This window comes from Citrus clementina, unplaced genomic scaffold (assembly GCF_000493195.1).
Source record: "Citrus clementina cultivar Clemenules unplaced genomic scaffold, Citrus_clementina_v1.0 scaffold_1, whole genome shotgun sequence".
Taxonomy (NCBI): domain Eukaryota; kingdom Viridiplantae; phylum Streptophyta; class Magnoliopsida; order Sapindales; family Rutaceae; genus Citrus; species Citrus x clementina.
In genome coordinates, this window is record NW_006263303.1 from 24,529,609 (window position 1) to 24,544,946 (window position 15,338).

Below are 15,338 nucleotides of genomic sequence, written 5' to 3' on the forward strand. Positions count from 1 at the left end.
ACAACTGATAACTGAAGTAAATATTTTATATTATTAATTTTATTTTTTATTTTTTATCTCAATATAATTGGTAATAATAATAATCTATTTAAAGTTGATGATTTTATTTTCTAGCTAACAAGGATAATTTTAGATTTTTGTAATATATGAAGATATATATGAAATTATATTAAATATAAAAATATTTCTCAAAATAAGATTTTAAAAAGTTATTCCTTCTTTACTTTTTAAAATCTACTATAAAATGGAATGATTTTGGCAAAAATAATTTCTAAAAAAATTTATCGAATACTAAAATTAGTTTTAATTTTTTTAAAATCACTTTTGAACCTCCCAAATGCAATCATCAGCCAGTACTTAATGGTACAAACATTAAAATTAATACAAAAGCATCAAATATAGCAAAAAATAACTCCTATCTACATTGACTTATATTTGTGGAGATTAAGTGAGGACAATTACAGTACCTGAGGTGAGGTCCATTCCGAGAAGAGAGGAAATTGGCGGAAGATTTTGCTAATCCCACCCATATCAACGAGCACAGCCTTACATTCACAGACTTTATTATCCTAAACGCACTTGATATTCTTTCACTGGGAAATAATCTATCCTCTGCAAAAATTAAAATTTTATCGCCATACCACACCAAACTGGAACGGATCATTGCCACATGCTTAATTATGACTCCAAGCAGTAACCCACCACCGACCACTGGTTCATCATCAAAACGCTGCGTTCCGGTGTGCTCCGGCATCGTGCTCTCATGTTTGCTTGCTTTTACACTTCAAATCTTCTTCTTCTCACCAATATCCCCAGACTTGCTTTTACTGCCCCCAGCATCTTCAGCTTCTCTCATTCCCACAACCAGCGATATACAGGTAAGTAGCTAGTAGCTAGTTCTAGCATGTATATAATATATAAATATATATATATATAGAGAGAGAGAGAGAGAGAGAGAGAGCTGATGATTAACAGCAAATCGTGTGAAGCTCATAACTGTGTGCACAGTGAGTCTTTTGAAGTGACAATTGATCCTAAGGGGTAGTTTGTAATCTCATGAATAGACCTGTAATCCTTCAGTTGATGAATGAAGCCATCTCAGATCGTTTATCACCGTGGATATAACAGGCCTAGTGCCGAACCACGTAACGTTTAGCCAAACCTCTTAGATTTCTTCTTCTTTAATTATCAATCATTTTGAGTTGTGTGTAATTGTTGAATCGGGTAAATATTCTTGGTCAAATTTGTTTCAATGGTATTTGTGCATGATTTCATGTTGTAGAGTGTGACTAGACTTGGAGAAGGAATTTTGAACGGCCCAGAAGATGTTTGTGTGGACAGAAACGGTGTCCTTTATACGGCCACAAGAGATGGTTGGATTAAAAGATTGCATAAAAATGGAACCTGGGAGAATTGGAAGCTGATTGGGGGTGATACTTTACTTGGAATCACAACAACACAGGAAAATGAAATACTTGTATGCGACGCAGATAAGGGTTTGCTTAAGGTTACAGAAGAGGGAGTAACAGTTCTTGCATCACATGTCAATGGATCCAGAATAAAGTAACAATATTCTTTTTAAATTTTTTTTTCTAGTGTCTTTGAATTTAATGCATTTGATTGGCCATGTTCATGTTTACTTATCTTGTGCATGATTTAATCAGTTTGGCAGACGATCTGATCGCGGCAACAGATGGGAGTATTTATTTTAGTGTGGCAAGCACCAAATTTGGGCTTCATAACTGGGGCCTAGACCTTCTCGAGGCGAAACCACACGGAAAGCTGCTCAAATATGATCCTTCATTGAATGAAACATCGATTCTGCTTGATAGTTTGTTCTTCGCTAATGGCGTTGCACTCTCGAAAGATGAAGACTATTTAGTTGTCTGTGAAACGATTAAGTAAGTTGAATTAATTTGCACCAAGTCATAGTTATTATATATATTTGGTATCTGCAGTTCATAGCATTATTTCCCCCCCAATTTTCGGGATTCATCAGATTCAGGTGCCTTAAGTATTGGCTGAAGGGCGAGAGTAAAGAACAAACAGAAATTTTTGTCGAAAACCTTCCAGGCGGACCTGATAACATCAAACTCGCCCCAGATGGCTCTTTCTGGATCGCGATACTGCAGGTATTTATTTCTAACCAATAGAGCAAGATACTTAAGATTTCGGGTACTTTCTAAACAAACTTGCATATGCTGCTGCAGTTGAGTTCTCCAGGGCTAGAGTTTGTGCACACTTCCAAGGCAACCAAACATCTGCTAGCAGCATTTCCAAAACTAATCAAGCTGGTTGCCCCCTTGCACAAGAAAGCGGCAGTAGTAAACGTTGCGGCAAATGGCATTGTAATCAGAAAGTTTGAAGATCCTAATGGAAAGGTGATGTCCTTTGTGACTTCTGCTTTGGAGTTTGATGATCATCTCTACTTGGGCAGCCTCAACACCAACTTCATCGGGAAACTGCCTCTGAAAGCTACATAATTGTCCGAGTCGTCAAGGAAAATGGTTTTCTCCACAGACAAAAGGGGAAACAATCCGTTCATAAAATATTTGTGTTTTAACAAGTTCAGAAGGATTAAAACAGTAATTTCATGTGTGTTTTGAATAAGAAAGAACTAGCTAGTCTGGCGGTTTATGTTTATCTCGAGAACTCTTGGCCTCAACGGGGCAGTTGCCTGAAGACGGCATCCATACAAGATTTCGGTAGAATAGAGATTAATTCTTATAAGAATAAGATATACGATGACTGGCAGGCTGTAGATGTTGTAACATGACTTGATAGCTTGAAAATTTGAAATGTAACACAAGACAACATAATACGAAACAATAGACCTCAAAATGCTAACAGAATTCCTCTCTCTCCCCCATTATATCTGGAACCTTACAAGATCAATTAGAGAACATGAATTCAAATACTAGCAAAATGTTTTTCAAGCAGCAGCTACTTAATTCATTCAGTCGCGCTCACTAATGGCTGTTAAATGTTCATCAATTTCTTCAGATGATAACACTCGGAAAACTCGATCATCTGATCTCACAACTCCAACCTACCAAAAAATCAAATGATTCACATCAGCAACTGTTGAAAAGCCTCTTAATTGTACAGATAATTTAAAAAAAAAAAAACACCATGCACCTATTCCAACAGTTCAATGGCTAATTTATCCTATGCAACATCAATTTTCAAAGATAATAAATGGCAAAATAAATACCTCAATCTCTGTAGCCTTGAAATCTTCTTGGAGAACAGATTGCAGAGCAGAGACAGCAGTCTACATAATATTAGAAATTTACAATATTAGGCCTTCAAACAATGCTATTATATTTATTTCCAAAAAGACAAAAAACCACCCTAATCCATCCAATTTAGTTTATATGAATAGTAAGGCGATAGACCAAATTACAACAATTCCTTTTCCTACGTGTAAGATCATCATTATTCCAAGAAAACCAAATAAAACCGGTTAATAAGTATTTCCACCAGTCAGAATAATAGAGTTACTGTGTGGCTGGTGTAAAAAACAAAAACCTTGGATCCATAGTTTAACGACCTCTAATTAAGCTCGTAATTTCACTTGCATATTTCAACCTTTTCTAACCCCATCCAAAAAAAAGGGGCAGAAATTGAAAAGAATTTGTTCATTGACAAGATAGCATTGGATATTGAAGAGAAAGATGCGAATCCCAGAAATAGTCTCAACAATACTAAAGCAGAAGCTTTTAGTCAACCATTCACCCAGAATTTAAAATGCAATATATCACTCGCAAATGTTGTTGTAACCAATTAGCAGCTAGAAGTTTGATTTATTGCATTTGCCACTGTAACATAAGTACTAACTATCAATTTTGTAACTCATTGGTAGATGCAATTATCCAAAAATACAAAAGAACATTTTGCCTTTTCCATTTAATCTCCTCTTATCACCTTCTTTCAATTTATTTTATATGTTTAAATTCAAAAATATGTTTATTTTAGAAATTTTATTAAATCTGTGCCACCCACTACAGATGTGAACCCCTCCCTCTCTTCCTTTTTGTATATTTGATAAGAATAATCATGCTATGTCTTTCAGCGACTGAAAATATTTTGAAAAAATAAGACACGTACCTGAACTGTTTCCTCATAAGAAAAGGTAGGATCATTTTTCATTTTCTTTTCCAAGAAATTGATTGCCTCTTGCTCTTTCAGTCCAGCACTCGTTGCCTGCAATACATAGCTTTTACTTTAGAAAAAATGTTCCAATTTGAATAACACAGTTTTCTGAAGTAAGTTTATTCACAATGTTTCAACATTACATGAATGAAATGAAAATTCTGTCCAAAGAAAAATTTCCAAGGAATCAGAAAGTTCCACCCTCAGTGAGAAGATGATGTAAGGTGGTAAGGTATTCAAGAACTATCTGATCATTTTCATGCCAGTGTAAGGTGAATTCTATTTCTGAACTCCAGGAATAACCAGTGTAAGGTATTCATGCGGACTTGCACTAATGCTTACAACATCAACTAAAATGTAATAAACTGGTAGAGTAGTCTCTTTATGGAAAAGACGAAAAAAATCGTAGTCTTGACAAAATTCAAGAATAAAATGCTTTAAAAGAATAACAAGAGATCAAATCAAATTTGTAAATAAATAATTTGCCAACTACCTTGTGACCAAAAAAATGTCCAGCAGGATCACATTTGTAAAGTTGAGGCCCTTTCTATTCATCGATACCCAAAACCATAGCAACTTCACAGCAGAAAACATTAAGGATGTTAAAGATTAGCTGATTAGGCTAGATTAGCAAGACACCAACAGGAGCATACATGTGCATCTGCAAGTGTGAAATGAACTACTACAATTCCTCGTATGAATCACTAAAATACAAGATAATAACAACCACAATAAATTAAAGAGAGTACACACTTACCAACTCCAAGAGGTCTCATATAAGCATGCTGGGTATAAACCTGTGACTTGTCTGCAATCCTACATGCATAAAGAATGATGTTAGGATCATATTAGACTAAGCAACAAGATATAAATTATCAACAAAACTAAAATTGAAAATTTTGATTATGATGGTTCAAAGCAAACATATACAAACAAAACTATGGTCAGTTGCCTCATTAGAACCCAAGTAATCATCATATGTTCAGAAATTAAACAGAGAAGCAGGCCATTGTTAAGGTTTTTCATTCATACATCAGGAAAATGTCCAATTTCTTCAATACATAGCTCAAATAAGCTGATAAGTGGATTGTTTAGGCACACATTTGCAGATTTTCAAGCCCAGATAATGGTCTAAGCAAATGTCTTCCAATTTAGTCGAGAAATATCTAATGAGCTTTAGTTTAGGTTAGCTAAACAAACAAACAGACCTCAGTCCTTTTCGAAGGTTTAAATTGTTACTTATAAACAATCGAGATCTACATTTTTATTACCTGTACACAAGCCTTTTTCAGCATAAATAAATTATTACCAAATTTTGTTCATGAGCCATGTTCCCAATTTTATTGAGTCAGCCTCAAGATATTTTTGAACAACTCCGGCTGATTTGTAACCCTAACTATACATTAAAAAAAAAAAATTCAAATCATTTGCTTTTATCCCGCTCACTTAAAACTTCTACAAAGTTTCTCAAACTATATATTGGAAGAACCTCTAAAGTATATGATTCATAACAATCAAAACAAACTCCCAAGCACACAATAAAATAATCACCACATGAAGCACAAATAAATGGTATTAACTTCTATTATATACAATATGAGCATAGCATCATACCATCTGGACAAAACATCTACTGGCATTTCATATCCAAATTTGAACCGATATTCAGCAGCTTCATTCCTTGCTTGGTGAACCAAGGACCTAGCATCAGCTGGAAATTAACATGGCTATCATTATTAGACAATCCCCTCATAATCTAATGATTTTCAACCAAAAGCAAAGAATATCCAAATTATGTAACCAATGTCTCTTCATACTTCATAATAAAGCAGACATTAAACATTATCGAAATTTTTAATCGCATACCAAATTAATAAACAAACATATATAATAGACTGAAATTGAATTTATAGATACAAATCAATGGCCGAAACCTGTGTTGCCGGTGGCCAACAATCCAAGGTACTTGGTAATAGGGAAAAGATGGGTGACACAAGTCTGATCCAAAAGCTTGTCCTGCTCATTATGCAACAAAATATTTAACAGCAACCCAACACGAAAAGAAACATACAAAAAAATTATCTAACAAAAATGAAACAACCCAGATGGAAATAACTTACAGGGACCTTCTTCTGAGTGACAACACAGACAGAGTCCTTGCCGCGAACACCAATGGAAGTGATGGCAGTGGCCTTTACAGCCTTAAACGCATACTCTGGTCAAATTGTTATAATTAGTGAAAAAAAAAAGTGAGAAGTAATAAATAAAAGAGGTAATGTGGAGAACTTACCAACTTGGAAGAGACGACCCTCGGGAGAGAAGATGGTGATGTGGCGATCGTAGCCGGCTCCGCTTCCTCTACTCATTCTCGATTTTTTTTTCTCTTTCTTCTATTTGCAGATTTGTGTTTTTACTTTTTCTTCAGTGAAGCAGAGAGAACGAACGATAAATAATAAATAAGCGGAAGATAGCTTTTTCACCAAGACAGCCCGATGCTTAAAAAATGCTTTCATTTGTGGATCTAAAAGAAAAGTATCCAAACTATTCAATCATAAAATATAATAAGCAAAAGATTAGGGATTCACGAGAAAATAGACAGAAAATGGGAAATAAATTGGAGAATTGTGGTGGATGTACCCTGGGGGTAGGCATATTTTAACCGAACAGATCCAAACCGACTTTCATTAGTAAAAAAATTGATTTTGGTTTATTGGATTACAAACCGACATCATTCGGTTTGGATTTCGGTTTGGAAGGATTCCAAACCGATTCAAACCAATCCAATCCAGAAATATTATATAATTATATTATATTTTAAGTTAAGCAATCTAACTAATTATATTTATCATTTTATGCAGATTTTGACAAATCAAAAGTAATTGGGCCATAAGTTTTGACGAACAAGATGCACAATATTTTAATTGTCAAATGTTGTTCAAGTTTATTTTTATTTTGTGAGTTTGTTTTGAATGAACATGTTAATAACTTCTTTATTAGGGTGTATTATGTTATAAATTTGTATGGATGTATCTTTGAATTGTTATGTAGATATCAAAGTAGATATGAATAATATAAAAGATGTATCAATTTAGATTACGGACACAAAAAAATAACAAATAATTTAGGTAAAATAATATAAAAGAAGTGGGCTTTTAGCTAATAAGCTCAAACCGAGGATCCAAACCGATCCAGTCGGTTTGGATCGGTTCGGTTTGAAAAAATTTTAAGTTGATATCGGTTTGAAAATATTTCAAACCGATAAGTTTGGATCGGTTTGAGAATATGTCTCAAACCGATCCAAACCGAATTTGCCCACCCCTAATGTACCCCATTTCCTTCAAAATACTCAAATATATACCTAAAATTATAACACTCAGAAATTTTACACATATATACTCTAAAAAACTAAAAAAAAAATACAAAAATAACCACAACTAAATCCTCATAAAACTAAACCCAACTCTTCGAAATCGGGTAAATAGTCGAGAATACTCGACTTCAACCAAACCATACATAATTAGTAATTCAGGATAAATTTTCGACTTTTTCATGTTAGTCAGGTAAATAGTCGAGAATACTCGACTTTAATTAAAATAAAAAATTATCTGAAAAATTCTCGATTTTTTCAAGTAAGTCGAGTAAAGAGTCGAGAATACCTGACTTTAATTTAACCTTACCCAATATTCGTTCAACAAAAATTCTTGACTTTTTATTGAAATTCGGTAATTGGTTGAGAATACTCGACTTCAATTGAAATGAAAATTTTCCTTTTAATTAAGTCATGTAAAAAGTCGAGTATACTCGACTTTGATTGTTTATTATGTAGAAGTCATGAGAGAGGAAGTAAACGTAAATAAATAGTTTTTTTAAGTTAATTTTGACTTTTTATACTTTTATGAGGTGTGTATATGTAATGAGATATAGATTTGGCATTTAAGGACAAATGGAGTATATTTAAATAAAAAACCCAAATAAATTTGCCAAAATAGTTTTTGGAACAGATTAGGGGGAAATTTACGGTGGCTTTTAATAGGATTTCAGATGGAATCAAAACAAACACACGGCATGATTCAATTCAAGAAATGTGAAATACAAGTTACAATTTGGACATACTTGATTTATTAGATCGGATTGATCGGATTATATTAACTTGAATATGTTTAGCAAATAGTGATTAACTTGATTATATTAATAGCCTTTTTTATTCTATATTAATTGAATTATTTGAGTCTAATCACGACTATAGAGTACGGCTTTGTTTTATTGGATAAATAAATAATAATTAATTTAAATTTTAAGTACGACAAATCGTAAACAATTGATGGAACATGTTTACAAGTTCGGAACCTAGATGACATGTCCTGAGATTTTTACTCCAGGGTAACACTTGTATGACTATTCGTTTGTATCTTTTTAAAGTAGATGACAGATCATACAAAATGAAAGTGGGTAAGCGAAACGACGTCGTAGCTTGGGAGAGGCGATTATAAGTCGCTAGGGTTTTATCCCTAAAAGTCACAATTAGCATTTGCATTGCGGAGAAGAGTGCGGCAGCAGAGTAGAGCAGAGCAGGACAGGACAGGAGAGAAGAGATGGGTCACTCCAACGTATGGAATTCGCATCCCAAGACCTACGGCCCTGGATCTCGTGCTTGGTCAGTTTCTATTTTTCTGTTCTTTTTAAGTTCTGTTCTATCATCTTATGGCGTCAACTACTACTTGATTGAAATTTATTAATTTTTTTCCTGAATTAAGTGTGGTGATTGCTTCATTAATAGCAGTATTTGATGTATAATTGTTAATTTGCATTTGGATTGATCAGCCGCGTTTGCGGGAACCCTCATGCGATTATCAGAAAGTACGGCCTCATGTGCTGCAGGCAGTGCTTCCGCAGCAACGCCAAGGAGATCGGTTTCGTCAAGGTCTGTTTAATCTTCTGTTTTTGTTTTTTATTTTTTACCAGAGCATGATAAGATTGGGCCTGGCTGTCGACATGGAATCCAATGATTCTAAATATTTGATCACGTTCTGCTCATATTGGATGTGGTTTTTTGTGTTAAGGATGATTTGTGTCTTTAGCTTATGTTGAATTAGAATGTCGTCACTACAGAGTACAGAACCTATTGGACCTTTGCTTCTACTTATAATTAGTCCAATCTATTCAACATCCAACATGTCTCAATACTGGCCAGTGCTCAAGTGTGCATAGTATTTATAAATTGTATGTTTCCTAGTTCTTTTTATTTTTTTGCCCTGCGTTGAGAAGTCCTCAGTACATTAGCTTACCCCTAATATCCCTATGTTTAGTTGGCAGTTAAAGGGAGAAGGAAATAGGGTTCAATCTTTTTGAGGGATCGGGATTCCTCACTCAATGGTTAAGAATACCAATTCATTCCCCTCGTACAGTTTAAATTTATTGGTTGGTTAAATCGTTTTTTTCCTTCCCCTTACACTTCTAGAATTTATAATTTATTGGTAAAGCCCAAAACAAAATTACAAAAGATCTGTCGGGTATTTATATCCATGTTCTGGTGATGGATGGTTATAAAATGGGAAATGGAAAAGTGAAAGTTGGCTTAGATATTAATTTTATTGACAATATGGTGAAGTCATGACCTATTTCTTATTCAATGAGGAATATCAGTCTTCCTCTTGAACTCTTTAGCTGGCCGTACTCTACCCCAGAATTCATTTTAGTCGTTCTTTTTTCCTTTTTGGGTTTGTAATCCAGTCAATTGAAGTGCTAATTACTTTTGGATGTATCTTTTTAATTTGTTAATATTAAAAAAATAATAATAATTTGACTGAGGTTCAAACAAATCTTCCTTCTATTTCTTCTTTTAAGATCATGTTGCAGGTTGTCTTTTGATTTAATAAAATGCTAATTATTTTTTTGTTACAAATTGCATATTTGAGGTGCTATTTGGTAAATTTTGATCTCCATTTCATATATGATAGATTTTACCCTTATGTATTCTTTTTGGCATTTTCCAGTACCGCTGAAGAAGATGGCTGTCAAGGCTTTGCAGTGGACTGTGGAGCATACCTAGGAATGGAGAAATTTTCAGTTTTCATGTGATTTCTTTTTAGTTTTTCACAAGTAGCATAAAGCTTGTGAATCAATTAGAGCTTGAACTTTGTAGATGGATTTCTTTGCTGTCTTAATATGACTGCCAATCTTATTACTTTAATGTTCTCTTATGTATGGAGTGCAAGAGTGTCTTATAGTTTTCTCTTGCTTTTGGAGTATTAACATGTTAAATGATACCTGATCTGTGGGAAATTTATGCCCGTTTTATCAAGAAAAAATTACTACCAATGCCCACCATGGGCGGCAGGTGGCCTCTCGGTATTTCGGGCGTCCAGCTTCAGCAGCTGACAAAGCCGAAGAGTTTTAAAATATGATTTTAGGTATTTAGCTACTTCGTTATCAGCAATCACTTGTTCAAAAGTCATCGAACTGGTAGGATCTTAGGGAAAGAGATTACAAGTATAATATCTGCCTTAATTGATTAATAAAATATTAATTTTATCCTTTTTGTCCCAAAAAAAAAGTAAATAATATCCAATAATGCAAAGCATTACAATATTATAAATCTAAAATATAAACTGACTAAAAGTAATTCTTATAAGTGTAAAAATTTAATATTTGATATATCTATTTGTGTAATTTTTTTCAGAATAAAATTAATATTTTATTGATTAACTTATTGACCAACTAATGATAATAATGAAAATGTAATAAATATAGTCCTGATAGACTATAATGATTTTTATAATTATTAGATATATTATAATTTTTAAAGTACTCAAACAATAATATCCCTAGAAGAAATAAAAAAAAGCGAGGATTAAATACACACGACTGGTACTCTCCGATCCACTTTCTAATTTGAACTTGTCCTATAAGAGTTCTATTTTTACTTCAAATAATTATAATGTTTGCACTTAGCTGCCAGATTAACCAAAAAAATACATGCCTGCAATCATCACAACAACAGGGAGTCTAAAGCAGCGAGATACAATGTTCCTTCCCACAGATCTTCGCCCAGGCTGGAGAACTTCATTTCTTGTTTAAATTTACAAGGGTACACTTCATCCGGTTAAAAATCACCTTCTTTTGCATCAGAGCCTCAGGCTGTCTTTTGTATGAAATCCTTTATGTCAAAAGCATCATCAGCACCTGCCTTTGTAACGACACCCTGCTCAGTGAACACAGAGGTCAAACTAAAAAGCGATTAACGTACAGAGTGTATATGCACTAGAGGGTCAGGGAAACAGAAACCTTTTCTGTTATAATTCCAGTGATCAAATTAGCTGGGGTAACATCAAAAGCCGGATTCCAGACAGAGATTCCAGATGCAGCTACTTGTTCACCAAGTCCTCCTCGAGAGCACAACAATTCTTTAGCAGACCTCTCCTCTATGACAATCTCTTGTCCAGAAGAAAGGGTTAAATCAATTGACGTCAGTGGAGCAGCCACATAAAACAGAATATTATGAAACTTTGCACATAATGCAAGGCTGTAGGTTCCAATCTTGTTAGCAGTGTCACCTAGAATTCAATCAACCCATAGTTAGATATACTTCCTTGACTACAACACAAACATAGATGAACTATAAACTGCAATGAAGTACCATTTGCAGCCACTCGATCTGCTCCGACAATGACAGCACTCACACGACCATCTTTCATCAATGCAGCCGCAGCAGAGTCGGCTATAAGAGTAGCTGGTATGCGATCATGTACCAACTCAAAAGCAGTGAGTCTAGATCCCTGTGGTTAGAGTTCCATATATAATTAATTGATAAAAGAATAAGAAGTAGTTAAATGTTGATGACTTTATAAATAACACTCATTATTTCAAATAAACTTGAATATTTCAAACCACTTAAAAGTTTAACCAGGGACGACTCCATCACAAAATCAGATGCATGGCAGTTTTTTCCACAGAACTAAATCAAAAAACATATTGTAAACCTACTTATCAATTGGGTTGCTAAAGCAGTCAAAATAGCCAACTTGAAGTGTGGTATCTTCAAGTTTGTAGGAACAAGTATGTACCAATAGGGGTGAAGCTTTTTTTTTTTTTTGAGGGTACGGTAAATTTTCTTTTTAATTGGTATTGTATATTAGTATATTACCATATGAAGTTGGTAGGGATTTCAATAGATTAGGAATTGGTACAGTTTTTTCCTTTCAATTTCTTAGTTGTTATACTTATGTAAATAATTAATAAATAAAATGTGTACTTTATTTTCTAAGCTAATTTATTTTAAATCTGTTTGAATTACTATTTGACTTTGGTTAGACAAGAACCCTTTCCTAGTTTTTTTTTTTTCCTCTCATAGCCTCTCCTACTTTAACAAGTGGCCAAGTTTTGAGTTTCAAATTTTAATGTTAACAGAAAGGCACCTTCAGTGGGAATAATGAGTTATTGGGTTTTGGAAAAAAAATTTATGGCCTGTTTTTAAGTATACGTGGAATGACAAACTTATAAATTACTAGACTGACAAACTTGTAAAGATAACAGTAGAACAGTGGCAGTTATGTATATAATGGTATTTCTGTAAATAAAACTGAAAATTTTCCCAAATTTTGGATGGGCTACAACAAATGGCCTCGCCCCGGCATACGAACCAAAGTTGAATACTCAAGACTTACTTGGTTGAATGGACGTGTTTCAGAGCAATAAGCTCTTTCTAACACTCCCTCAGAATGAAGTGCACGGATCACACCAAGGGCGGTACCATATCCAGCTGTTGCAAGACTGGCAAAAAGGAAAGGAACACAGTTTGAAATATGGGAAACATCAAATGACATATCATTACAAATCTAAGTTGAAATAGCTCCACTCTATCTTGCCAACCAAAAGTACACACAAAAGACTCAGATAGAGAGAGTTTATATTCTTAAGAAAATGAAAAATAACTGGAGGTACCTGCCAGTGTTGCAATGAGTAAGAACAGAGAATTTAGAATTTTTGAGCTGGTTCTGAAGAAAACTTGCCCCATAAGAACCAATAGCTTTGTTTGTAGCAACATCATCTTTGAGCATAATTTCAGCAGCTTCTATGTAGGCCTATAAATGTAAGACAAAAAGCAAGAACTAAATAAGATTAATCAGTATGATTAATTGAAGGAAATTGAATTAATATTACCTGAAATACACTATTGGCTTCTGAAGCAGTAGCGGCAGCCTTTGATATGATTTCTTTGAGTTTTGCGGCAGCATCTGAAAGATTCACTGCAGTCGGTCGACTAAAGAAATAGAAAAAATTTCATATCATCAGCTACCATTCAATAAATGCAATCAGATACCATAATTACAAGCCAAAGATTTCACCCTGGATATAAAAAATAAAAAAGAACCACAATTCCAGTTGCTTAAGAATCATGAAGCATACAGAAGAAAACTATGCATCAGGTTCAGTGACCAACAAATACTACCTAGAGACAAGATATTCCAACTTATCGCCAAGAAATGAAGCTGCATCGGCAGCAGTCCCACTAAATGCATTCAAATTAAACACCTCCACTGCCAGGGAAAGTGCCGCTGCTATAGCAATGGCAGGCGCCCCCCGCACCACCATTTCCCGTATTGCAGACCTGAACATAGTAAACATAAAGGAGATTGAATTAGTCATATCCAAGCAAGAAAAAAAAAAAAAATAATAATAATAATAATAAAAGAAGCAAGACACAATATGAAATATTGGAAAACAATTTTGGATATAATTTTATAGAAAACACTACCAAAAAAATTTACCATCCATCGGCAGAATCGCGAATTTCCAAATAAATAGTTTCCAGAGGAAGCTTTCTCTGTTGAGGAACACAAAGTAAGTAATTATGATTGATGAGAACGGAGATGGATGATATTAAATGTGATAGTGACCTGGTCGAGAAGCTGAAGGGAGCCACGCCTGTAGCAAATGGACTGAAGAGAGTTGCTGTCGATCGAAACGGAATCAAGAGCCATCTGTTTTCACTCTCTTGCGGCTACTTTACGATCTCGCTTCGCTGAAATTTATAAGCAACAACACACACACACACACAATCAATATTCATATAATTCATTGATTAAAAAGAAGAAAATCAAATAGTAGAGCTGAACGACATCTTACCAGAAGCTGACGCAAATATTACCAATGATTCGCTGAAAAAACAGTATATAAGTGAGTGTATGTCTGTTATACACTGCGCCACCAACCGAGGCGGCGTGAACCAGGCCGACGCTTTTTATATTTTTTAATTTTTTTATTTATTAAAGATCACATAAATATAATTCTGATTTTTTAATTAATTACAACACTACTTTCGGTATTGTATTTGTAAAAGTGTTATCTTAATTTTATTTAATTTTTTTTTTTTGGGTGTGAAAGTGATTACAAAGAATTTAGAAAATCAAACTACTAAATTAGAAATCCAAACAGCATTACCACGAGCTATTGTCACTTTTGGATACCTCATGACACCAAACCAAAAATGTTAAAAAAAAAAAAAAAAAAAACTTGTGAGATGGTAATATTAACCAATCGGATCGTATTCGACGAATCGTATTAATTAGATAGACCAGCCTTCCTTACCAGAAATTTCCAAGTCAAAGAGCTTCGGTCTCAGCATAATGCCATCTCCCTTGAATGAGCATTTTCATACATTCACAGCAAACAGCACCACACGAACAATCGTTTTTAAAATATACAAGTTCTTTAATCTTTACATAGGTCCTTGGGTACAAAATACTATTTCGTCACGCCAACGTTAATTAGGGTCTGTTTGGGATAGTTTTTGAAAGATTTAAAAGTAATTTTAAAAAAATTAAAAATTAATTTTAGTGTTTAATAATTTTTTTTATAATCATTTTTGGTAAAATTAACCTATCCTACAGCAGCTTTGAAAATCAATTTTATACTTAATCCCCACATATACTACAAAAATCTAAAATAATCCTTATTAATTAAGAAATAAAAGCACTAATTTTAAAGAGATTATTATTATTATTAATTATATTGCAATAATAAAATAAAAAATAAAATTAATAATAAAGATGTTTATTTTAGTTATCAATTATTGTATATACACAATAAAAAAATATTTATAACTGTGTAAATAAATTTTAATCAATATTGAGTCTAATTGAGTCATTTATATTTTTACAGTAATCTAACAATAAGATTTATCA

General features: G+C 33.6%; 4 protein-coding genes across 4 annotated transcripts; 2 read left to right on the forward strand and 2 right to left on the reverse strand.

Annotated features, from left to right (window-relative positions):
- Positions 1-483: 483 nt before the first annotated feature.
- Positions 484-2,789, forward strand: LOC18055558 (protein STRICTOSIDINE SYNTHASE-LIKE 4). The gene is made up of 5 exons (XM_006452757.2): positions 484-878; positions 1,283-1,563; positions 1,665-1,901; positions 2,000-2,132; positions 2,211-2,789. The coding sequence occupies exons 1-5, from the start codon at positions 681-683 to the stop codon at positions 2,481-2,483; spliced, it is 1,122 nt and encodes a 373-aa protein (XP_006452820.1). The 5' UTR covers positions 484-680; the 3' UTR covers positions 2,484-2,789.
- Positions 2,790-2,838: 49 nt separating this feature from the next.
- LOC18055559 (proteasome subunit alpha type-6) lies at positions 2,839-6,627 on the reverse strand. The gene is given in 9 exon segments (XM_024178504.1): positions 2,839-3,049; positions 3,215-3,274; positions 4,111-4,206; positions 4,649-4,731; positions 4,913-4,971; positions 5,770-5,866; positions 6,090-6,171; positions 6,276-6,370; positions 6,446-6,627. Coding segments are annotated over 9 exon segments (741 nt in total). The 5' UTR covers positions 6,522-6,627; the 3' UTR covers positions 2,839-2,956.
- Positions 6,628-8,678: 2,051 nt separating this feature from the next.
- LOC112095788 (40S ribosomal protein S29) lies at positions 8,679-10,391 on the forward strand. Its single transcript, XM_024177974.1, has 3 exons — positions 8,679-8,809; positions 8,977-9,076; positions 10,149-10,391. Exons 1-3 carry the CDS (start codon positions 8,748-8,750, stop codon positions 10,155-10,157), a joined length of 171 nt encoding a protein of 56 aa, XP_024033742.1. The 5' UTR covers positions 8,679-8,747; the 3' UTR covers positions 10,158-10,391.
- A 577-nt stretch (positions 10,392-10,968) lies between these two features.
- On the reverse strand, positions 10,969-14,509 carry LOC18055560 (methylthioribose-1-phosphate isomerase). Its single transcript, XM_006452759.2, has 10 exons — positions 14,281-14,509; positions 14,052-14,176; positions 13,923-13,978; positions 13,604-13,762; positions 13,315-13,414; positions 13,096-13,235; positions 12,819-12,924; positions 11,792-11,930; positions 11,440-11,708; positions 10,969-11,356 (listed from the first exon to the last, which is right to left on the reverse strand). Exons 2-10 carry the CDS (start codon positions 14,133-14,135, stop codon positions 11,288-11,290), a joined length of 1,122 nt encoding a protein of 373 aa, XP_006452822.1. The 5' UTR covers positions 14,136-14,176; positions 14,281-14,509; the 3' UTR covers positions 10,969-11,287.
- Positions 14,510-15,338: the final 829 nt, after the last annotated feature.